The sequence below is a fragment of the Myzus persicae genome, unplaced genomic scaffold (genome assembly GCF_001856785.1).
Source record: "Myzus persicae strain clone G006 unplaced genomic scaffold, MPER_G0061.0, whole genome shotgun sequence".
NCBI lineage: Eukaryota > Metazoa > Arthropoda > Insecta > Hemiptera > Aphididae > Myzus > Myzus persicae.
Window position 1 is genome coordinate 359,137 of NW_019102098.1, and position 25,741 is coordinate 384,877.

At 32.4% G+C, this 25,741-nt stretch overlaps 1 protein-coding gene across 2 annotated transcripts in view; it reads left to right on the forward strand.

The window, feature by feature from the left end:
* LOC111031185 (protein trachealess) overlaps window positions 1-25,741 on the forward strand; it is a 121,490-nt gene that overhangs the window by 93,064 nt on the left and 2,685 nt on the right. For both annotated transcript variants that reach the window (XM_022311020.1, XM_022311021.1), the window contains 10 exons: window positions 9,651-9,892; window positions 16,081-16,160; window positions 16,228-16,317; window positions 18,517-18,688; window positions 19,587-19,708; window positions 21,956-22,149; window positions 22,577-22,683; window positions 24,884-25,031; window positions 25,217-25,347; window positions 25,420-25,568. In XM_022311020.1, coding sequence (XP_022166712.1) covers window positions 9,651-9,892; window positions 16,081-16,160; window positions 16,228-16,317; window positions 18,517-18,688; window positions 19,587-19,708; window positions 21,956-22,149; window positions 22,577-22,683; window positions 24,884-25,031; window positions 25,217-25,347; window positions 25,420-25,568 — 1,435 coding nt within the window. The remainder of the gene's footprint in view (window positions 1-9,650; window positions 9,893-16,080; window positions 16,161-16,227; window positions 16,318-18,516; window positions 18,689-19,586; window positions 19,709-21,955; window positions 22,150-22,576; window positions 22,684-24,883; window positions 25,032-25,216; window positions 25,348-25,419; window positions 25,569-25,741) is intronic.

Genomic DNA, 25,741 nt, shown 5'->3' on the forward strand with positions numbered 1-25,741 from the left:
TCGTAATAGGTCTAATATTTTTAGTCTATTGTATGTTTTAAATTTGTTTTTAGTAACTATGTAGTAGTTAGATATATTAATATAGTATGTATGTATAATGTATATATATGCCACAAAAAGTATATGAAATACTCATAGCTCCTGTTCAAACGTTAATTCAAAATTTCATTGGACGGTAGGTTTTTTTTTATATAATGTGATGCCAAAATTGTATTTCTTGTTTCCATTGCAACATTTTGCAATTAGAAATCAAATATAAATATCTGTATCCATTTTTGTGACGAGTTATTCACGAGTGACGACTTCCAATTCACCACACCTTTTATTACATTATACAACTGGTATTATATATATGTCGAGAAATTAATCCAATGCAACAATTAAATCATTTATTTCAACAATATTTAAATTTTATAACTTTATAATATTTATGTTTATAATCATCGAGACGTGAAACGACATAAGTTTTAAACTTGAAATCGAGTTGACAGAAACAAGGAAAACTACCCTTTTAAACCCAGCGATTTTTCCTCCCTCTGGAGATACAATACAAACGACTATGGAACGGCTGATTAAAAATGTACCCACCATAAAGTTAGTTTTTACGAGTGTTATTCCCCTTTCTTTTGCTCAACAATTGTAATTTGTAGGAAAATTTTTTTATTTACGAGTATATTAACACGTGCCAGAAGTATAGTTCTAAACATATTTTATGCGTAAACATATGATAAAAACTCGACAAATTAGTATTTGTTTGCAAAATAAATCGGTGTTAAGTATAGTTCTACTTCGGATTATGTTATAGCTTCAGAATTATGATGGGTGTAGTACGTATTGGCATAAAATCGAAACCTGTCGAAATCGGCATGACGTTGAATCCGTCTTACATAGGTTTCAAGCAATATAGACGATGTTTCGCGGACAAGAATGATATGTCTACTCGGCCACATACGCCGCAGCTGGTATATACATACTGCACTTGAGTAAATTTGACTTCATTTGTACAGAAGTATGTTTAAATAATTTTAATGTTTTATTTGAAGTACTATTTTTATAATTTTTTTTTAAATGCATTAATAATTTTTATGTTTATATTGTCAGAAAAAAATTTAAAAAAAAAATTGGTAGATATCTTATTTGAAACTATAATAGTCTATTTATAGTTATTTATAGTTTATTATATGTGTTTGAAAGATTGTGGTAGGCTTAAATTGGATATGATATATAGGTAATAAAACTCATCAATAATTTGTATACCATATTAGTTATAGTTGTTATTAGTTGCATATTAGTTGAGTTGGTTAGTTGCCTTATTAAAAAGTTGTATAGTACCTATTGCTAACTTGGCTGTTCTTAAAATTATCGTTATCCGATAATAACTAGTCGTAGGTCCCGATAAATGATATCATATAATATAATATTCATGTCATAAACACGGCTATATAGACCACTTATTAACTTCACGAGTTGCCAGTAGGACAGGTGAACTTGGTTTTCTGGCGGTGCAGGACGATAATTTTGTACCACCAATCCCCGGGTATAGATATCTTTGATATGAGCTGATCAGCGTGTGATATATTTGCACAGGCCAATTTACGCCACTGGATATATATTACTGTTTTGACTAAATGTGTACGTCATCGGTACACACAAAAACTACAAACAACAATAACAACACCTCCGTTACGGTTAAGTAAACATCACGATTTGCGAGTATAGTAAATAATAACAATAATATAAGAAGGTATAAAAATAGTCGAATCGATTACTTTCGTCTTAACCGCGGCGAAACCTTCGTACCGGCTACTCGCGGCACCACAGCCGGCCATTATCGCGCGTATAATGTGTTACGTTATACAGGAGGTCAGTTATCGGACGGATACGTGATTCCGTGGTCACGGTGGAGTCGGCACCTGCAGCCGCGCGGTCTGCAGATCGCGGCCGACCCTCCGGCGGCGGGTGGCGGGTGGGTCGGCCACCGGTCGGGGGTGTGTAGGACGCGCGTCACGCCGCCTCGGTATATCGTCCACGAATACACGTGATGGTGCGTCCGCACGTACCTATAATATCGCCGCCCGAGCAATACCACGCGTACCTATATACGCACCGGACGTGACCGCGGGCAGCCGCGGCGGTGGTACACGCACGCACGTGATACCAGCTCCGACCGACCGTCCGTCGTCGTCGTCGTCGTCGTCGGAGTCGGAGTCGTCAGCTGTGCCGCGTGCCAATCCTTGCACATAATATACGAAACGCACGATGACATGACGACGACGACGACGACGACGACGACAACAACGGCGACGGAGGCAATAATAATACAACACAAACACGTCCGACTTTAACGGTATATAATATATACACCTCATTATTTGTGTATATATATATAATATATATATATATGCACATCGGGTAATTGGTTGCTCGCCGTTTTCTTTTCGTGTCGTTTTGATTACCACCTATTATATTATTATATTATTATTGTTAAGTCGTCCATCCTCCGCCGAATATAACGCGATCATAATATATTATTATATTATACGATGCGTACCTATATTGTTACGACTTACGTATAGTATAATTATGGTCTATACAGTGCCGCAACTTCATAATAAGGGGCCCGTGTGCAATATTTTTTTGGGCACCTTCCTAAATTAATTTTACTGTATGTATTACAATCTAGAAGTGCCAACGTTTTTAGGTTTTGTGTATACCTACATATATAAAAAATTTTTTTTGGTTCATACGTTTTATTCAATCTGTTTCAAAGGGAACAATAAGAATAAGTGATGTTATAGAATAAGCTAAAATTAATAAAAATAAAAAGGCAGACTAAACGGATTTCAGAGGCCTCCCAGTACTAAATACCTGTAAAATGTTGTGTACGTCGTCACTAATCAACCGTCGGCGTTTTCCGCTATCAGCCTGTTGTTCTTCCGACAATGCGACAAACAAAGACCCATACGCGATAAAAATAGATCTTATGGAAAAATTGATTGTACTTAAAAAATTAGAAACGTTGACACTTGAATACTTGATAGTACCCACCTTTTTCTAAACCTACCATCCATTTTAACATACTTATTACTTAATCTAATATTAGTATATACCTACAACTACAATAATGTTTCAACTTAAAAAAAAAAGTATTATGAATAATTAAGTTTTGAGTTTTAAGACAATTTCAGTGTTTGCTCCAAATTGGGCCCGGGGCCCCCCAAATGTATGTAAGCCTTGAGGCCCGTGTGCGCCGCACACTCTGCATACCCGGTTTTTGCGGCACTGGGTCTATATTACCACAATATTAGGTACTATACATAAATAAATAGAGAGGTACCCATTTTAGTCTTCGGACCACTGTATTGTGTTGACTACCGACCGAATTTGTAACGATAAGCATTGAACAACATTATGTTTGCAAATTTTAGATATACTTCTGTACATTTTCAGTATTTTGGTCTTTTTAAATATATGTATACAAAGGCAAGCCTCTCGCTAGCTATTTCCTACACGTTTTAATAAATTTATATTATTATAGTAGATTAAACTGCAGTAAACCACCTGCAATATTATAATTATTATAATTTTCTCTAAAATAAAAAACCCACTTGGGCCTAGTGTAGTGATGTAACATGGTGGTTGGCCTCAGTCATCAACGTGTTCGCTAGCAATCGGATTTTCAGTGACAAATCTCCGCACCAAATACACGTGTTCCGAAACAACCAACCTACCCCTTCTTCACGATAAAAACTGGTCAATAGCCATGAAGTCAATGCCTTAAAAATAAATTAAAACCTACTCATTAGAATATATACTCGCTGCTTGTCCACGAAAACAGGGTACACAGAAGAAATGACTTTGTTTCTAATGCAACAAAAAACAAAATTTGGACAATTTGAACTCATAAAAATGTATGTGACTCAATAGTTTAGACACATGAACATTGAACAAAATTTAAAAATATTCATAGCTTACAGACTTAAAGTAGAATAATATAAGTGACACTGAATTGTAAAGCGTACCCTACCTGTTATGTAGATATATATTAATTAATATTAGTTTTTATAAGATTTGTTTATTTAAAAGAACGCAGTCACAGTGCATAGAAAAGAGAGTTTTTTGTGTTGTAATCTTCCTCCATTGATTGTTTTGTTAAAATACTATTATTTATTATTGATTTAAAATGTTCTATGCCTATTTCTATAGAATAAGTAGCCCCCGGCTGCCGGAAACTGCATGAATAGTTTGAGAACTTGTCTAGTTTTTATTATTCCGTATTTTTACTAATTATATATTGATTAAAAAAATTAGTTTATGTAAATAGGTATAAACCTAACATAAATATATGTACCTACGATGTTATATTTATGAACATGATTTGGAATAGCATTAAAGTAAATTTGAATGTACTATTTTATACCATTAAGATATTATAGCACTTAAACTAAATTAATATCTTATATAAAAAATGTAGAATTATAATTTAAGCTGTATGCTGCAGTGTACAGACGAAGAGCTAGTGATAACATAAAATTGACCAGTGGCATTTTCTGTACTGGAGAGGGTTTATAAAAGTTGCAAACACAGTCCCACGGGAAGTTCGATTTTCGAGGATGTCCAGTTTTCATAGGTCTCCGATGAATTGCAGGTAATAGACCTCCTTGCTGGCTTTTACTGCTTTCTCGTCATAAAAACTTGAAAGGGAGAAAAATGCATTTCTAGTGAAAATAACAAAAATCACGTACAAAATTTTTCGACTTAGAATCGATCCTACAACTTTATAACAACAATACGCTGCTGTAAATTCATAGAATTTATTATATATATAATAATAATAAAAAATACGTATAATAGTGAATGAATAGAGGATAATTCTAATATTTCTCTTGCCCTTTCTATACTGATCGTTCTCTCTCTTCTTTTATTGTTGAGAAGAGATTGATGATGGATTATTTAATCAAACACTCGGGCGGCGGCTTTCTGTCCAGGTCAAAGGCGACAAGACCCGGTAGCTGTTCTGGATTAACGCGGTCTTTCTCGCACTCTCTTAAAAATGTCGAACAAACAATAGAAATGAACGAAGAAAAAAATTAATGTCTACGAATATAAAAAATCAACGTTTCATGTGATCCGTAACGGAATGTTATTAATATAAAATGAGATCAACAGCCATTTGTATTTTACTTTGTATTCGAAAAAAAGAACAATAACAAAATAAAATAAAAAACATTTTCAAACTACTAACATTCACTATAATATAATAATTTAAAATACTTTTTGCATACTTACCTATTATTCTTTTATTTTTTACTATTATATAAACGATTATAATAAAGTAAACTAGAAATAAAATCTTAAGGTTAGGTTAGGTATATCTGACTATTGGTCAAAGAACTATGCAATAATTCAAGTATGGATTGTAAGAAAAAAATGGTACTTTTATGATTGAATAATTATAGAAAACTAGAGCACCATTTTTTAATTGAAGACAAAATTATATTGAGTCTAATTGAAAATGTGCCTGTCCCTTATTATGGCAAAATAATATTTCATATACATAATTGATTATTTATATACCTAATAGGTATTATACATAAGTATTAACTTGGTTATGTATATCTATTGATAATATAAAAGTTTCATATATTATGCAATATGCATTAAAGCAGATAGGTATTAATTGTTTAGAAATTGAATAGTTTTATATTTAGGGATAATTAAAACCATTTCTAATAAATTCAAAACCACTCAACACTGAATCTTAATGCCCTAAATTTATAGCAAGATGTCCACTAGTTAATAATATTAATAAACATTTATTTTACAATTCTAATAACTATTATTCAAATAAGTATACCTTAATTTGATTTGAGTTTGTTTGTAGATATTCTCTTTGAGTAGGTACCTACCTACCTATTGTGTCTTAGACTTAGACCATATAATAATAATATGTAGAATTATAGCCATCAACACTTGTAAATATATCATGTATCATTTATGATCATCAATTTATCATCAGTAATATTGTTTTGGCGAGTTGGTGAATTTGTGAATTTGTGAATATTTAAATGGAATGTGACTGCCGGTCATTCGATACTTCAAATGTTTTTACACGCACGCATTTGCAGTGTGCACTGTGCACCCACTCACAAACACCACACTCACAGAAATATATATAAGTCCGTCTGCAAAAGCGAAAATGTTTTTCGAAAGAGAACCGGTAACCTAATAAACACGGTGTGTGTGTTGGCGCGGGGTCCAAAGTGCCGAGTGGCCGCCGACACAGCTCGTACGGTCCCGCGGGAACTTCGCCGCCGCCTCTGGTCGGGCAATTTGGTCAATTTGCTTCGTAAAAGAAGAGAAGAAGAACACAAGTGGCTGGCGCGCGCCAAGGGGAAACCGTTGTCATTGATAATTCCTTCTTTTTTTCCTCTCTTTCTATTTTCTCACTACACCTTGTCCCCTCGCGTATACCGAAACGCTAACGTTTTTATTTCCTCCACCGCCAATCAATGTGCACCAGATCGTGTGTGTGTGTGTATATATATATATTGTATGAACGTTAACTTCGTTTGCCTTTGAAACGCGCACAAGGGCTGCCAATACGACAGAAAAATTATCGCGTAATTTCTCGGACACTGCAATAATCAACAACAGTGCTATATAAAACGATAAACCTGTATCATGTATTTCATTATCACTGTAACCGTCAAATCTCAAAATACACACCCTAAGTTCCGAACCTCAAATAATTGTCAACTGTTAAGTTTATCGTAACTCTTGAGCCGCTATTGAACATCGCTAAAGGTCTGAATTTAAAAAACATATATATTATAAATACACCCACGAGTAAAAATCCGTCAAACATCGAAGGCATAAAATGTATAGGAATTTGAATTTTAGACAATATATACGTAGGTCCTAGATGATATAGATAGTATCGATCATAAATGACTAGAATATTTTATAGTCAATCTGTATTATGTAGTACTTCATAATCATTATGTATAGGCATTTATTATGATGTATAAATCTGTCGATCTCAATATACATTTTAAATTATCTATTGAAAACTATAATTATTTTTTTTATACAAATGTCAATGATCTAGTTTATATACATTCATAAAAGCATAATATCTCTTCTATGAAACGGATAAAAGGGAAGCAGAAGTACCAGACATCTTCTCTGAAGCTCTCCATCCAAAGAACATAAATAACACAATGGCATTTATAATTGAGTCTAATTTAATTAATCATTTGTAATTATTAGTTATTATACTAATGTTAATGTATTTTAAGATAATATAATGTAAACCTGTTAAAATTGTTCCAGAAAATGGCCTAAGATGCCAAGATTTAAAAAAACAAATTATAATATTATAATGTTTATTTTATCTTAAAGCACAATATATTATGTATATTACATAATAACAACTTTAAATACCATAAATATACCTATAATCTATATAATATATGACTCCAAGGAAAAAAATCGATTGATATGATCTTTTATTTAGAATTGTTATGATTCATTTTAAGATGAATTTCACGGTTATAATTTCTTGTTGTAAAAGTATCCATGCAACGATGTATTATAATATGTTCCAATAATATTATATCATCATTTTAACCCAAAATATGTGTCCGCTTGAAATTATTGTTTTATGTTTAGAATTTTCGTTGGTCTATTGCATAAAATAGTTAGTAGTTCTCAGTTCTTGTCAAGTACCCAGTTGTTATTAATGCGTATCAAATGTAATATATTTGAATCATTACAACTTTCTGGCGTGGATCGATTATAATATCTAAATAATATCATTCTGTGCTTAAATTTGATAACAATAATAACTCATATTTATTGTTAGAATTTATACCCACAAGTTTATAACTTAAGTATAACATAAGAGGATGATATCCTAGAGTATATTTTTGATTAAATGTACAGTATATATGTAATATATGACTCGGATGCAATTGATTGTGTGGAGAGAGTAGTGTTGGGTCAAGTCACTCCCGAGGGAAATCGGCAGATATCGGTGGACATTATTTTCCCCTTAAAAACAAACAGTCTTATTAATTTAAATCCGTTTTCTTCTAATAACTTCTGGGGTCTTATAGTATGTTATCTATTTAATTGGTAACTGACGTAATGATCATATTTACCTGAAGTTATTTTCCCATCACACACGTTTTCGTGACATAAAAAAAATGTTTATATCGTATCGTTAGTTCATTATTTATTATTATTTTTTAATGTATCGCTGACAGTTTTTTTTCTCGATCGCTCTTGACACAATATGTACTAAGCGGGAAATTTATTGCTCTTCTGACCAGGTTGTTAGTGAGAAAAATGATACGATCGGTGTAAAAAAAAAAGATAGCTTATATAATTTAACGATTCATAATACCGAAAATGGTTGTGTCAGAATATGATATGAATGATCACAATAATGAAAAAAATGCATACCTACCTATTGTCGTCTACGCAATAAAATGGTCTTCGGGCAACACACATTGCTCATAAATATTGAGTATTGATTGTCCCCTATCGTATTTAGATCTATTGCGTCAACCGTGTAAAACACACCAGTATCAGCCAACCACGTTTAAAAATGGTAAAAAATAAAAATAAAAATTCATCAATATACATTTATGATTTATACCTATGAGTGTACTGAAAGGTAAAAAACTCCGTTCGACTTCAAACAACGTATTTTGGTTTATTTAAATATTGATATTTGAATAGAAATTGACTGATTCAAATATATTAAAGTGTAAGATTAGTACCTATTGTATAAAATAATAGTGATTATTTTATTCAATTATTGCATCAGGATTAGATTTCAGGTATAATTCAAAAAAACAAATTAATGAAATATTAATTAATTTATTTATATTACTGTCAACAAATGGTAAAATAAATATTAAATGTAATAGGCTATACAATTACTATAATATCATCTATATCGTTGGTATAGCGACACTAGAATTATTATCTATACGAGTTGGCAATTCAAAATTTTACGAAGGTCAGATTTTTAAGCATAAAATCACGCTCTCTCGCACTCATCAGACTTTATGTCTAAGGTTATTAATTATTATACACTGTACAGTGATACACATTGCATTTGGCAACGACTTCTCGCCATCTCGTCGTTCTATATGCAACAACGACAACGAAATAATAATATGTATACGTATATAACGAGATAACATATAGGTACGATCAAAAAACCGGTAAATTTGAATTGTTGACAAATCCGGAGAAAAGTAATAATAGTTAGACGGCGCGCAGTGTGTGCGATATGATGTACATCGACGCATGTGACTCGAATATAACGCTCGGGGGTTCGTCCGTCTATTCCTTACATGGACTCGTCCGGTTACTTGATCAATATTATCGACGAAGACGACTACGTGTGTATGGTTTAATAATTAAAAACGAACTCTCGACAGCTCGTGCATTTTAATCGTCAGGTTTATAATATGTTTCAGCAACAAGTTCCATTAAATTTATTATTCCCATTAATCGATATTATGTGTGAATATATACTTCTTATAAGGTTTATCGGATATCTATGGTTTTTAATTTTAATTTGTTTTTTATTTATTATTATTATTATTATTATTATGTTTTTTTTTTTTTAGAATACTTGAATTGAGAAAAGAAAAAAGTCGAGACGCAGCTAGGTCGAGACGGGGCAAAGAGAACTACGAGTTTTATGAGCTGGCCAAAATGCTTCCGTTGCCTGCAGCAATTACGTCGCAGTTGGATAAAGCGTCCATCATACGGCTGACAATATCGTACCTGAAACTGAGAGACTTCTCAGGTCACGGAGATCCACCGTGGACTAGGGATGGCCCGCAATCTGCATCCAAAAACCTAAAAGGTAAATAAACGCACATTTTATTTAACCAAATAGTAATTACATATGTCATTAATAATTGGTACAATTAGTTGAATATTCTATTGCTAATTATATTATTTATATATTGGTCTCAAACAAATGTGAAAGTCATATCTATGATAGTTTGGTGTACAATAGAAGATTTTTAATAAAATAAAAACATAATAACAAATATTACAGACTACAAAGAGTAACATTTCTTTTTAATGTAGTTTATTTTTCGTGGGGTTGATGCCTGCACTTGTCGTGGACGTTGCTTTTGACAATCACTAATTTGACGAATTCAGTTTAACTGCGGCGACGACCGTATTGTAAAATCGCGTTTCTTCTTCCGGGTGCGCGAGTACAGTTTTTTTGGGGGTTGGAATAAGGAAGACAAAAATAACTTTTACACTTGACCGGCATTCAATTAAAGGGCAGATCTGTTTGAAATTTAAAAAAAGGGACTAAACATATAATTTTTAGCATTTTTTGTTATTTGATAAAAGTATGATAATGTGTTCTTTACACGGTTTCAAATTATGCGATGCAATTTACAACCGTCCTTATTTTTACGTATAATTTAAGCAAATTAGTTATGAAGTGATACCTTAATATTTATGTGAGAGCCTATAGATATTGAGAAAAATTAACATTAATTTCTCAACACGTTATTTAATATATTATAGATTGATCATTACCGAATGAAAACTATTCTGTATTTAAGTAAATAAATTCATACCATGAAGGGTTAACATACATTAAGTACCTATATATTAAGTAGATACAATATGCATATTTTATGTTTTGAATTGAACATTTGGAATGATAAACAAGAAATACAATTTTAAGTTTCCATTATTATTACCAATTTTAATAAAATACGCATGAATACAAAATATGTGTATAACTGTGCTTTAATAATTTTATTTTAAAATATAAGTGTTTATTCAATATTCATTATTCATGAATAACAAATATTATATATTTATTTTTAAATGTACTTTTTTGTTCATAATTAATCATCTATGATGCAGGTCCAGTAAATTATGCTTTTAGGCTTTTCGTATAGGTGACTAACATTATTTATTCAAGTCTTTTAAGATGCTTCCAATTCTTCAAATGTTTAAATCACACTCTTCAATTTTTGAGTAGTTGGGCACACTTTTTTGACACGTTGTACGTTTAATGATCATGCAGTCTACCATGACAAACTTAGTTTTAGGTATATACCTCTTTAATTTTTGTATGGGGCGATGACCACACTATGACCACCGCACAAGTGTCAATCAAAACATTACCAGCCTGCCGCCTGGTGTAATTCAATTTCGCGTTTAAATGCACTCGTCGAACGGTCAAGTAAATTCGTTTATTCTACCCAACGTTTATCGAATTACCAGTTATCGAGTGTCCGTCGGGACTACATAGCCGGCGGGCGACAGCAGTCTTTTCGTCAGTGTAGATTGCGCATGTTAGGTATATGATGTGGTTTTGCGCCCAAAATATATTATATGTAGTAGGTACCTACCCTACAACAATTTTTGAACCTTAAAAATACCTATGTTTTTAGTTAAATGATTATTTACTATTCGTTTATGATCCAAGTTTATATTTATTACCAGAAGAATACAAATATATTGGTTTTCTACTTTTTAGTAAAATATATAAGTAATTTGTACAAATCCGTCCAACTCAATATGTATTTGTACATCGTGTGTAGTGCGTTATTGTAGGATGAACAGATGTATAAGAGCAATAATAATCAATAATCATAATGTAGTGAATAGTGATAACACATATAATATTATATTGTAATATTTTCCGGTTCGTTTGATCGGCCGCGGGCGCTGCACGAACGATTGACTTTGCGTATACATATTATACAGTTTTCTGACTTCCAACGATAATAATAGTAATAATAACAGTAACAGTAACAATAATAATAATAATAATAATAATAATAATAATAATAATAATAATAATAATGATAACCTAAGTCGTGGGTGCGCGCGCACACAATACGGATCTAACTAGCTAAACGTCGCGCCGCCAATATTACGTGTATAAAAGAGGGTGACGGCGGCCGATTTAGTTAACGGCGGCGGCGCGGCGGTAGTGTTATTAGATTAACAAGGAGGCACCCACAGCCGACAACCCCGTGACGGCGTGCGCAACTTATACACACACACACACACACACACACACCCACACAAAACCCATACACACGCGTACGATGAAATTTGCGTACATTATAAACGAACACTTTGTCACGAGCCAATTTGCATACGTAAGAGGCGCGAACGCGTAATAGGTTTTGTGACGGAAGAGGGCGATGGGCGTGGTCAATACTCGAAAATCATCGAGAGTATCTCAACAATATATTATTATTATTAATAATCGTAATAATACTAATGATAATAATTTATTCACCGTTTAATTATTGTTGTATTGCTCTTCGCGATGCTCACCCATCCACCCGTCCGCGTGCCGACGGCGACGTCCCGTGGATAGCGTCCGTGTATTTATAATACTATGACGATTGGCCCGCGGCGACACACAGGCACACCGACTTTTCTACCCAAATACAACATATTCATATTTTTTTCACAGACAATAATATATTATTATTTTGGTTGACATCATTGCTGGGTATTATTATTATAATACAATATAATGACTTCCGAAGAGGCCCGGCAGTGCCCGAACATATACCATCTCGTGGAATTGGCCCGTTTAAGTCACCGTCTCGTGTTCGATTAGACCTCGCTGAAAGAGTATCCCAAAAATATATATAAAACTATAATACACTATCAATTATTTACGTCATTGCCGAGCCACACACAAAAATGTTAACTAGACAATTTCTAATGTCACGTTTCATTTGTCTTATATGGTCGCATTGTCTAATTTAGTCAAGTGCATGTTTTGAATTTTAGATTCGTGGGTATTTATATTTAATTTTATATGTATTAATTTCATTTTTTATTTTAAATATATTTCATCGAAGTATATCATATAAAAAACACATTATTAGCAGTTAAGGTTACGCAATTATTTTTTATGGTCCTTCCCAAGAATAATATCTAATACCAGCTATTATTGCATTTTTATTAAGTTGTATCAAATGTTAGACCACTAACTTTTAGGTATGGCATAGAATTAATTTTGACACTTTTATTCTGCATGTGTAAAAAGAAAAATTACATTTTCTGTCTCAGAAAACAGCAGACTTTGTTTTTAATTATACACGCATTTAAACTACATAAATAATAAAAATCTTAAAAATAGTATAAACATTTTTAGAGAAATACAAACATAGAATGCCTTAGTTTATATCGTGTTCGGACAATACTGTACCTACCTATAAGTCTGTATAGATCTTTCTGAAATAATTTCATGTAATTGTGTTATACACATAAATAAACAATTAAGTCATAACATGTTTACATAATATACGTCTATACTTTATCGAATTGTCCGTGTCAGTTAGTCAGCTCATTTTAAACACCGTTCATTTTCTACTGACAACTTGATTTTTTTTTATTGGTTAGGTACTATTTTCATATTATATATCTACTCAGGTTATATCGGAGAGTATCATGAAATATTCTCGGAAATGCTTTCCAATGGAAGTGACAAAACACAGCATCTATATTATATTATATATAAAGTAATTGTAATATAAAGATAATATTGTATATATAAAGTAATTCGGAGCTTTCTTGTTCGGTGACACAATAGGAGACTGGCGTGTAAAAAACAAAAAACAGAGGGGCAAGGACGAAGAAGCTAAAAGAACAAGAGACAGTTAGTAATTTGTGACTCGTGTCTTGGAAAAAAAAATGACAATTCTTTCCACGGCTATCAGCACGAGACTCGAGAGCACATGCCCATTGTCCAATACCTAGGCCGCCAAACTCATCTCTCTCCACGGTCAATCATCCGATCAATATTTATATCGTACCACCGTTACGGCAATTATTTTGATTACACCTCTTGCCAGCAAAAATGCTATACAGTATACATGCTATCGACATCAACATCATCATCACTATTGTATAGCGTACCTATGTTGCTTACATCCACTGAAATACGCCTTGCTCCGTTACATCTTGTCTGGAATAAAACACGATAATTTCATTGTAACTATTGAAATTTTTTATTTTAAAAATCAAAAGAGATAAATTTAATTCTTAAGTGGTGCGTCTAATATTAAACCTACATTAGGCATATTATATTTTATGCAGTAAGTCTTTCAAAAAAATCACCCACCTGTAAAATTTATAATTTCAAGAGGTACCCACTAAAAAAAGTATGTTTAAGGTTTAATTAAAGATTATTATCGTGTTATTCATTCAATTATACTGTATCTATTTGATTTAAATTGCAGTTATGTATTATACTACTGAATCGATAAACTATAAAGTAATATACATTTATGTAAAAATATTTATTTGGTGGTTATAGTGACACTGTACTTTTTGGATCATGGTGAAATCGTCACCACCATGTGGTTTTAAACTAATAATAATTCCATGTTGACAATATCTCAATAACCACCAAATTTGATTATAATTCGCGGGTATAATAATTGTAATAATATTTTCGTCAAACAAATCCGGCCGACATCACTTTAAAGCGAATTAAGAGTGCCTGGGGGCTTGTTATCATCACAAAGAGGAACTTAGGGTGAGAAGAGTTTAAAACACTACCCGACTGATTGCTGGGACCCATGAATAAACCTCGAGCTAACTGAGTTAAATGCAAGGGGAGGGCTTTAAACATTCCCCCCTTTCTCTTTTTATTTTTGTGGTTTCAATCAGCCACCCGCAAAATAGGGGGACGGGATTTGTTAAACACACACGCGCTCCACCGACTTAAGTTAATTTGGATAACAAAGGTGCACTTCCCCACCCTATGTGTATATATTTATTTGTGTTTACAACCAAGTAAAAAAAATTCGTAAACTGATTTAACAACAATAGTGAAGAAGAGTTTTGAATTACAAGTTTTTATCAGTTTGGCAGCGGTCAATGTTTTATATTCACTAAGCCTCTGAAATATATGATTGGTAAAATTATACTAATTGAGAAAATTGGTATTTAAAAATGGTTTATATTAAAGAGTATTTTTAGATATAGTTATAAACATATTATTTTAGTGCGGATAAAGATTTTATGTAATTAATATATTATATTTGATTCATTTAATCTACACCTATAGCTCGCTTATTTATAGAAGTATAACAAAATGAAAATCTCGAATTGTTTAGGTAGCTTAAAAATTACTCGTTTTGTAACGTTTACTAATATTTTAACAAAATAAAACTTTGTAATAGGGAATCCACCCCGTGGTACTTTTACTAGGATTCGAATTATTATAAAAAATAATGGATCGAAAACAAATCTGGCAATAAAGAGTTATATATTTGGTAGGCCTAAAATAATATCTTAAAGTACAATTTACAAAAACTAATTTTAAATTGTATCTGACACTCATATAGCATATATTCCATAAGTTGGGAATTTTCCCCTTGGTAAAAAGAACAATAAATAATTGTTGACACCGCCAGGAACACATGTGGTAGTTGTCCCAAGGGACGATTCTCCTGCTCCAATACTTTATGGTCCCTGGTAGTAGCGGTATAGGCGATATTAGTACTTGGAATATGATAGGCACCTACACGATGTCATAAGCGTTTTTGAAAACAACAATGTTCTATTTGTAGCTAAACAAACGAAGATAAATTCATATTACACGTTTAAGATAGTTACATTTTTATAAATAAATGTCCATAATAATTGTGTATGGACTTATTGCGATTGACTCGATTATTGTGCCGATTAATAAATAAGGGAGATATGTTATTAATACCAACACATAGTATTACGCGAGACTGTTTGTGCAAAGTAAACGACCAAGTTGCCAAATGAAAGTCGCGAGGGTGCTTAGGGGACGAAAATGTTTACTCAGTTGAGGATTAGGATAGACTTTTTTGATTAAACTGGATGTATTTGTGTAGGGGCTATGGAAACAGTTCTTATTTGAGGGAAACGATATGATTTTGTGCATTTAATGAAAAAAATACACAAACTAGATACGATATAATAAATAATAATATACACTATATAATATGGTATATGTGCGATGAAAATTAACTTGAAAATATAGAATGTTTTTAAATGTTTCAGGAACCTCAGCTCGAAATAGATCTCCTAGTACCATAGCCTTGGAATTGTTTGAACAGCACCAAGGCACACACATACTTCAAGTAAAATACTAAAACATATGACTTAAAACCACGTCGATAATATCAATATGTCTTATTATTTTTACAGTCGTTGGACGGTTTTGCGTTTGCTTTAGCTGCCGACGGACGATTTCTATACATATCAGAAACCGTGTCCATCTACCTAGGTCTTTCTCAAGTGAGTATTTTGAAACACCGTACAATATTAAATTATATGTGTTGCTCAATATGTATATAAATGTGTACGCTATGAAACAACCTATACGCCAAGCTATACAACGTTGAAGTCTTCACTTCCCGTCCAAACTCCCCTTTGAAAATGGCACATATATAATTGTTTGAGTTTTACAATATTAATTGCGTTCAACACTGTTCTACTCGAAACAATTGGGAAACACTTTGCTCCCTGCTTGTTAACCACTGAATATAATATATTAATCCAGTTTTAACAATATAACGATGTATGTGATTTCATAATTATTTAAATATACACTGCAGCCACGTTGCAAGGTAACTTGATACGTATATGTGAAACAATACCAAAATATAATTTATATCAAACACTGCACTGACTTTACTTCGACTTTGGTAATGACTCGAATTTAGCAGTTAAATATATGAAAACTCGATAACATATATTAATGATTTTTTTACTTTTTTATATAGTATTCGAAGTTACCCTGTAGATAATTAATTAATGGTATAATTCACTTTCACGCTTCTTTTAGAAACATTAAATTAACGTTATATTATATATTATTCATATAATGAGTAATTATATTAAAATAAATTCCCTTGTTTAGTTCATTTAACATTAAATTACTCTTGATTCGTACATTGTTGTTTGAAATACTTTTTTAGTAAACGTTATCTATTGTTTTCAAATTCATTTCATTTCTCGTATTCTCTTGGTTGTATATAATAATAATTTTTTTAATTGACCACGGCTATAATTCTCTGCTGGACATATAGGTACTTTATTTTTTCATAGAAATATTTAACCACATACCTACTGTCTTAATACATTGAAGTCAAAATAATTTTACCCCTATTTTTTTTTCATAAGACGTTATGAATTTGTCTAAAATAATTTCTTAGCTTATAATTTTAGATTCTGAGCAACGCGATGAATGTATTGTATTTAAAATTATGTACATATGTAAGAACAATATTAATATTTTAACAAATATACATAAAAGACTGATCTACCGTCTCCGTTCAGAATCGTTTTTCGTATGAAATGATTTATCATTGAATTCAAAGTTAACATATCCATTACAGTGACCTACTCAATGATGATGTATCTGCTGAATAGAAGAGAGGTTACCTACTTTCCCACTTTTTTGATTTGTAATTCCCGAAGAAAATATGCCTTTGAAAAGTTATTATCCAATATTTCTATGTATACAAATACAATGCATTAATATTATATTTTAATATCAAGTCAAAATACTGCTACTACTACTTTTTCTTTACTTTTTTAACTAGGTACTAATTTTTTATATTTCTCTATAAACAAAACGTTAAAATTAATAATTATATATAAAAAAAAAATTCACATATAATATTGAGTTGATGTATAATAAGTTAGTTCCCAAAAGAATATATCTTATATAAACTCGATTATATTAGTACCTATCTATATTTTTATAGTCTTATTCACATAAAAAATTCTACATTTTTGGTTATTATATTTACTTATGTCAACTAATGAAAATTGTTGTCCTTATTTTATGTGCGTTCTCATCATGATGAAATATAACTATATTTTATTGAAAAGTTGCGATTTCCATAAAAGTGTTGCTTTTTTAAATAGTAAAAAGTTTATTAGTATACATCCATAATACCAGAGCGTTGTTTAGTTTGTTGGATGAAATGTGATGTAGAAACAATCGTCAGTTCTAGAAACCTACCCTGCACACCATAGTCCTGTGTACAGGCCACGTCAAAAGCGCAAAAACCCTGGGTCTCCCCCGTGTCGGCCTTTGCAGCATAGCTATTGATTGTGTCAGGCGGGCGAGAGAGAGTACGGTTCGGAATTACGAATGAGGAACACGCTCGCACGGCTCAAGTGTACGTGAGTCGAATTCGAGTCGAGCCGGAACCCACCCGCGCAACCTTTAAAACGCGTCAATCCTCCCTTACCTTTCCTGGTGAATGGGAGATGAGGGGGGAGTGTTTGTAGACCATGCGCACGGCCCTATATATAGTCTAAATTAACGTTACGGACGGTAACAATGATGGACGATTCGGGAAGATTTTTCACTAAGTCCGAATAGTTTAATTCCCCTCGTAACGTACAACCAATATCTCAAGAGGCTTCCAAATGTCAAACCGTTGTGTTAGTTCCTTTACTTATCCGTGTTATTTTTTGCAGGTAGAGATGACTGGTAGTAGTGTGTTCGACTACATTCACCAAGCCGACCATTCTGAGCTAGCTGAACAATTAGGCCTAGGACTGACTCAAGGCCAGGGGATGGCATCGCCGTCGCCCAGCAGTGCTGGCTCCGAAGAAGGAAGTTCCAATGTGGGCACGGCGAATCCGGACGGTGAGTTTCCATCCCTTCAGACAACGGTGGCCACACTCTACGACGTTTCACGTGATTAGCCACACGCTCACCCTGAGTGTTTTTTATTGCCCCGTCACGCCGTATAGAACACTGAAATGCAATCCAATTTATAACCAAAAAATAAAATAAAAAAAACATCTAGTCCGAGGGAAAAATTAGTTTGGTCCTTTTTCAGTTACAACGCTCGATCCGATAGTGCGTGACGGAGTATTTTTACGAATTGACGCGAGGGGCTATGATTTTAAACCTAATACGAGTTCACACAATATTATTTTCCTCAAATACTTAATTTGATAAAAGATATATTGAAATTGTTTTAATTCTTCCAAAATTATTCTTGAACTTTTACATACAATTTGTATAATATATAATATATAATATATATATATATATACACACATATAAACGACGAAAATATAAAAATATAATCGTTTTTCACACACTGACCACCGATTATGTGCTTATAGTTTGGAACATTATAATATCGTATAGATTTTCTGTAGTATATAAGGAAGTACGGATCATTAGTCCGGCCGCAAACGGTCGTGACTTCGAACACATAATTATATAAAGTTGTATACTTGTATCCGATTGCCGTGTAACAAATAATATTGTGCGAACATAGTGTGAATACGATCGCCGAAACATTTTATTTTTATTTTTTAACAAATAGGTGAAACAAAAATTATTATTACATAACTTGTTATAATTAAATAATTAAATTTTGCATTAACTATAGGTAATTACAATCATTTTTACATTAAAAACATCTAGTCATGAATTTAATTCATAAGAACAAAACAAATAGTCTTATTCAATAAAAAATCAAATACAAATATAAAGCATTACAATAATCATTATTTTATAACATTTTCAGTTTCGTCAGTGATGTCTCTATCCAGCACAAATGCATATAAAGGCTTAGACAGAGCGTTTTGCATTAGAATGAAGTCTACGCTGACTAAACGTGGTTGCCATTTCAAATCCTCCGGATATAGGGTGAGCATACATATATATATACTTTTCTAATACGGATATTATTACCACCGTATAGGGTGTAGAATTATACATTTCCACTTTCCCAATAATATATGAATTCTCTTATTTGGAGGGGAGAAGTGTAATTTTCAGACCAAAATTGAAGTAAAGGGTTGATGGTTGTGTGATTATTAAGCTTAAGACAGCCAAAAATGAGTGCGTCATACAATCTATGTATAGTTTGAAAATATTTCGATTTTGATAACTGATAAGTCGTCGGCAATTACCAATTTCACCATACTAAGAAATGTCATTGATATACAATTGTATATTTTTGTATAAAACTACTTTCATTATCTTCTTATATTCCAACAAAATATTAAAACATAGTACCTATTTAAATAATATGTTTCAAGATGAAGTTTTATTTCTGTGCACAACATCAATACTATCACAATCATATTGAAGTTGTATAAAATACGAATGATTGTGTTGACCTAATAAAACAAGGGGATGTGAAATAAAGACGAGGAAAATACAAGGGTTGAAGGGAAATTCCACCCCAAATATAAATGATGAATCATTGAAACCACTAAAAATTAGTACTTTTGTTCGAGATACTTGTTCTATTTTAATTGGATATCTCCCCGAGCACCCAAAGCATGGTTTCGGTCCAAATTTAACAATAAGCGAAAATAAAGCCTCAAAAATAAAATAATATGTATTTGAATACCTTAGAATATTTTTTTTACTTACTGTAATTTGTTTACATAATGATTATTCATGTATAGAAAATTACCATCAGTCTTGCGTATACGTAACACATAGACATATAGGTATAATATACAAAATAAAAACGTACAAACACATCGTCAATGATGCATTTACAAATTCCATACTTTGGCAACCTGTCACCACAAAATTGACCATTGGTTAAATGTATATTATGTTCCTACATACGTATAATATAGTGTAATATGCGTATATGTGTGTTTACATATTATGTGGTGACAATGGCAAAGAGAAAGCAATTCAAACGATGATAAAACAACATTAACACTGATATTGTAACAAAAATAATTGTAATAATGCACAATTGGTGTTCCACAATGGTTGTATACTTACAGAACAATGTAATTTCAGACGACTAAAAAAAATAATTATATTCCACGAATTAAAGAAAATAACCATTATAGGTACCTGGTATTACTTATTCAGTTATTACATCACCACATTATTAACCCTTATAGGTGGTATTTTTTTCATCTTGATTTTTGATTTACTTCAGATGGACTAATAAAAACAAGATATCGGTTAAATAACCATGGATAATTATACACTTAGGTTCGTAGACGGTGGACGAGAGAAAAATCCCAATGGCTTTTTATAAACATATACATATATATATATGTATAGTATATACAGTATACACTCATCTATGGGTGTATTTGAATGATTTGGGTTTTATGGACGAACAATTCTCATAATTTTGTTAACTTCAATTCTGAATGAGCCTAATTAATTAAGTCACCATATATCCGTGAACGTTTTGTTTTAAAAACAACTCCTTTGACAAGTTTGCACTAAAAGAACAATAGAAAACAATTTAATAACAATAATTGTGCGTGTCATGAGTTTGATCATTTTGTTCCGATTTCATTGTAGCCCAATAGAATGAAAGACAAAAAGTAGATGATACTTAAGTATTCAACGATAATATATAAAATTCGTTTCACATAGACACGAAAAAAAAACAATTACTATACCTAGTCGGAAGCGTCAAAAAAAAAAAAAATAATAATAATAATAATAATAATAAAAATGTACCACATAACGTGTAAACGTTTAGAGTATAGTAAAACGAAAATTGAATGACCTGGTAGGCGGCCGACTTAAGACCGTTGTCAGGATGTACAAATCATATCCAGTGATCGTGATGAGTATACAAGAGAAGAACGCCTCTGGTTCCAAGAGGTTGTTTTTCCTCTTTTTTTTATGTAATTTACGTGTCAGAACTGTTGATGTCGCGTTAACCACTGTTTTTTTTCACACGCCACTAACAGTCGTATATTATATATAATATGATGTATATCATACGATATTATTAAGGCGATAAAAACTCGTCAACAACCTTTACCTTATAGTATATAATAAATAATAATATACATTATACACACACCAGCCACACAAACCATTAAATTTTAATTCACTAAGAAATTGTGATTTTTTTTTTTATCGTCAACTCACAATCTTACTCTTATGTTTCAGGTGGTGCTGTTGATTTGCAGACTGAGGCCACAGTACACGTTTTCGCACAATCGGAAATGTGCGCCACCGCTTTTGGGCGCAGTGTCCCTGGCCATCGCTCTTCCCCCACCAAGCGTGCACGAAATCCGACTGGAAACCGACATGTTCGTCACAAGACTATACTTCGACTTTCGAATAGCTCATTGCGAACCAAGGTAATTATATCGATTGAGATGCTCAGATACCTCTAGAATCTAGATATTCGTTGGAAATATTGTAATTTCGCTTTGCAAAAAAATACAAAAATATAGTGTTGAACTCGAATATAAAATAAAAACAATATTTTTTGGTTTATAAGAGCATAAAACGTTTGAAAAACTACTAATTTTTAACTACAAAATTAGACGAGAAATACGTCTATTGTACCAACAACCCTATTTAATGATGTATGTTTTGGAATATTTAGTTATTGATATATCTATATATTCAACGGTTATAAGTATTATAAGAAGTAAATAATTTTAAAATACACAAAAACCGTGAGACCGTTTTTGTTGAAGTTTTATACACTTTTAGTTCTCGTGTATAATATACTATATAGATACGCAAATGTATAACGATGATTTATTATTATTATCACAGGGTGGCGGAAATACTAGATTATACGGCCGACGAACTGACTGGTATGAACATGTATACCCTGTGTCACGGCGAGGACGTGGGGAAACTCCGAAAATGTCACCTAGACTGTAAGTATATACTGCAACATGCAAGGACTATAATGTTATGGACATCAACTTCATAATATTATTATTTATTATATTATGAATTTATAACACAATACGGTCGTTACCATATAGTTTCGAGTAGTACGCGACGGTGCGCATTGTAATAGTATACGCTGCAGATACAGATAAAAATGTAAAATAATATAATACGGGTCGGGCGATGGTTAGTGCAGGTATCGTATAATATGTGGTGACTAGGTAGGTAGGTAGGTAGGTATACTTCAACTAGATATACCTCCTACCTATGATATACATTATAATATCTCGCGTTAACGGGCATATAAATGGTGGCCATTTATATTTATACGCGATCGTAATTGAATAACGACCGGAAGAGCGTCATCAGTATTCAGAACAGTAATACGCACCGAGTATAATATTATAATATGTACCTACCTATTTTGTCTTCGCCGAATACATCGTACACGAGACGATGACTCTTGTTGGTGGACGACGATAACATCTAACGTGTGGCCACCGGGGTAATGGCATGTGGTCCGGTAACAGGGGGAGGGCGGAGCTTCCGGTGCGATACCTGCCCGGCATATTTCAACAGGCGCAAGTGCCTCTGTAGCTGTGCGTGTGTATTACCATCATCATCATCATCACCATTGTAGTCGTCGTCATCAGTACCTACAGGTAAAGGAAAGTACGGTGGTATGGGTATATACTGTAATGTAATATTTTGCCATATACAATGACAAATCTGCGAAGGAGGAACCAACAATTGTTGTGTATGTTTTATTATACGTGCATGGTTAGATGTATATTATATGTATGCATAAAATATATATTATATGCCGTTCGTGTAGGACATTAATGTGTATAGGCACATTTTGCTCGTCTTAGTACAGCGAGTGCCTGGAAATCGTGATACAGGCAGTGATGGATTTACGTGGGTAAACCCTAAACGCCAAAATAATATTACGTTGAGCAATAGGTTTTAATTTTTTGATTTTGTAAAATACATAAGTAACTATAGGTGCTTTTAAATTTAAGTTAATATAATAAAAATACATAAATACAATTATAGTAAACAATTTTTTTTTAATATAAATAATACCTTTGAAATACGAATTATCTTTCTGGACCTATTCCTTCCCAAGAAAAATTTTGAAAATCCGCCACTGGATATAGTTAGAAGGTTTCATACTTATTGCAGGAAACGGATAATAATAATATTATGTCTACCGACCACCAGTCTTCATCATCAGTACTCTCTACCTACTACAGTAATATACAATATACCATTCTACCATAGGTACCTACTGCAGGTATAGTTAGGTCGTAATCATGCAGTGGACGGAAAAACAATGTCTATTTCGTCATAGTCAGGTCGAATGAGTTGAATGCTTAAATAGTATTATAGCGCCGCCATAGATCCGTCTTCCCAAAATTAATGCATAGATATTCCACTCGAGTCGCGTGCAAGTGGCTTTCGGACAATAATAAAAATTGGATATATTGTTATAACTTATAATATATGAATTATTCGTCGTGTGTATGTAGACATTATTTTATATAAAACCATTCCTATTTGTAAATGTTAAACTGCTAGTTCCTAGTATCTTACCTACTTTTATATTGCTTTATAACAATAGCTGGATATAAATGTAAAGTTCCAATATATAATATATAAATAATTACGTACCTACATCAACATTCAACATCATACTATATAGTATATATACCTACCTGTATATTGGACTGAATCATTTTTACTGTACATTTCTTCTTATGTAATGAAATTACAATAATTACATAGGTATACATGGATAATTATATAGTTCTGTCAGCCGTTAGGTAATATAATATTTTTTTATAAAGACAACAAAAAATATAAGTATTGGAATAAGTTATTATTAAAATTATAATAAATATATTAACGGTGAACGAAGCATCAAGAATATCAATAGATAATCTAATTTATTATTCCAAAATAACGTAAAACTTTAAATATTATATTAAATATAATATAATATTATAATTTTAATTTTAATTTTAAGTAATATTTTACTGAAATTAGTTGTTTTTTAATAGTTATTTTATAAAATTACAATAATATAAATGCAGTCGGTTCCTAAAAATATGTTGTACTACCTATATGAGAATGTTCTATATTTACCACTTGTCAAATTAACATTTTCATTTTTTATTTCAGTGATTAACAAAGGACAAATGATGACGCATTACTATAGGGTGATGAATAAAAATGGTGGTTACACTTGGATGCAGACGTGCGGTACGGTCGTCTGTAACTCGAAAAACGCAGAAGAACAGAACATCATTTGCGTCAACTACGTAGTCAGGTAAGTTGTATTTTATTTTAAATTTTAACCCTGCGCCAATTAGGTGTGTCCCCTCGTTTTGTATTCAGAACATTCACCAACTATAGTAAAAAAAAAAAAAATGTGCGTAACATTATCCGAACCTCTGCGGAATATTGATCGTGGTGTATAATATTATGTATAATGTATATATATGATGATTTTAGTGCCAGAGAATTCGACAATTTGATAATGGATTGTTGCCAAATGGAAGAGCATATTAGACAGAGGGCGGTGAAAAGAGAAGAAACAGGAGGCAACGACCCTGAGAACGGTTCACCCGATGGTGGTGGCGGTGGTAAGTGTGGCCGTCATATGTTATGACTTATGGCGTTGGCACAAATTATAACTGGATATCGTTTATTTTTAGATGGGCGAGGAGGAAATCCTAGAAGAGATCACTTAACACCGGCCGACCTGGACGACGGCCACTCGGCCGACGGACAGGGTGATCCGACGAGAGGCAGGAATCATGTGGACATAACGCAATTGAACAACGCACCGTCCGAACGACTTCAAGTGAGTTAAATTAAATAACATTTTAATTTGAAATGGTTATTGGTTATTGCAAATGATAGTGGGATTAACATATTTTATAATAACGTAATAATAGTTAATACAAATGTAAATATCAAGTAGACATAAAGTTTGACTATCTGCCCACTTCTATAATACTGATAACTGGTAGTTAT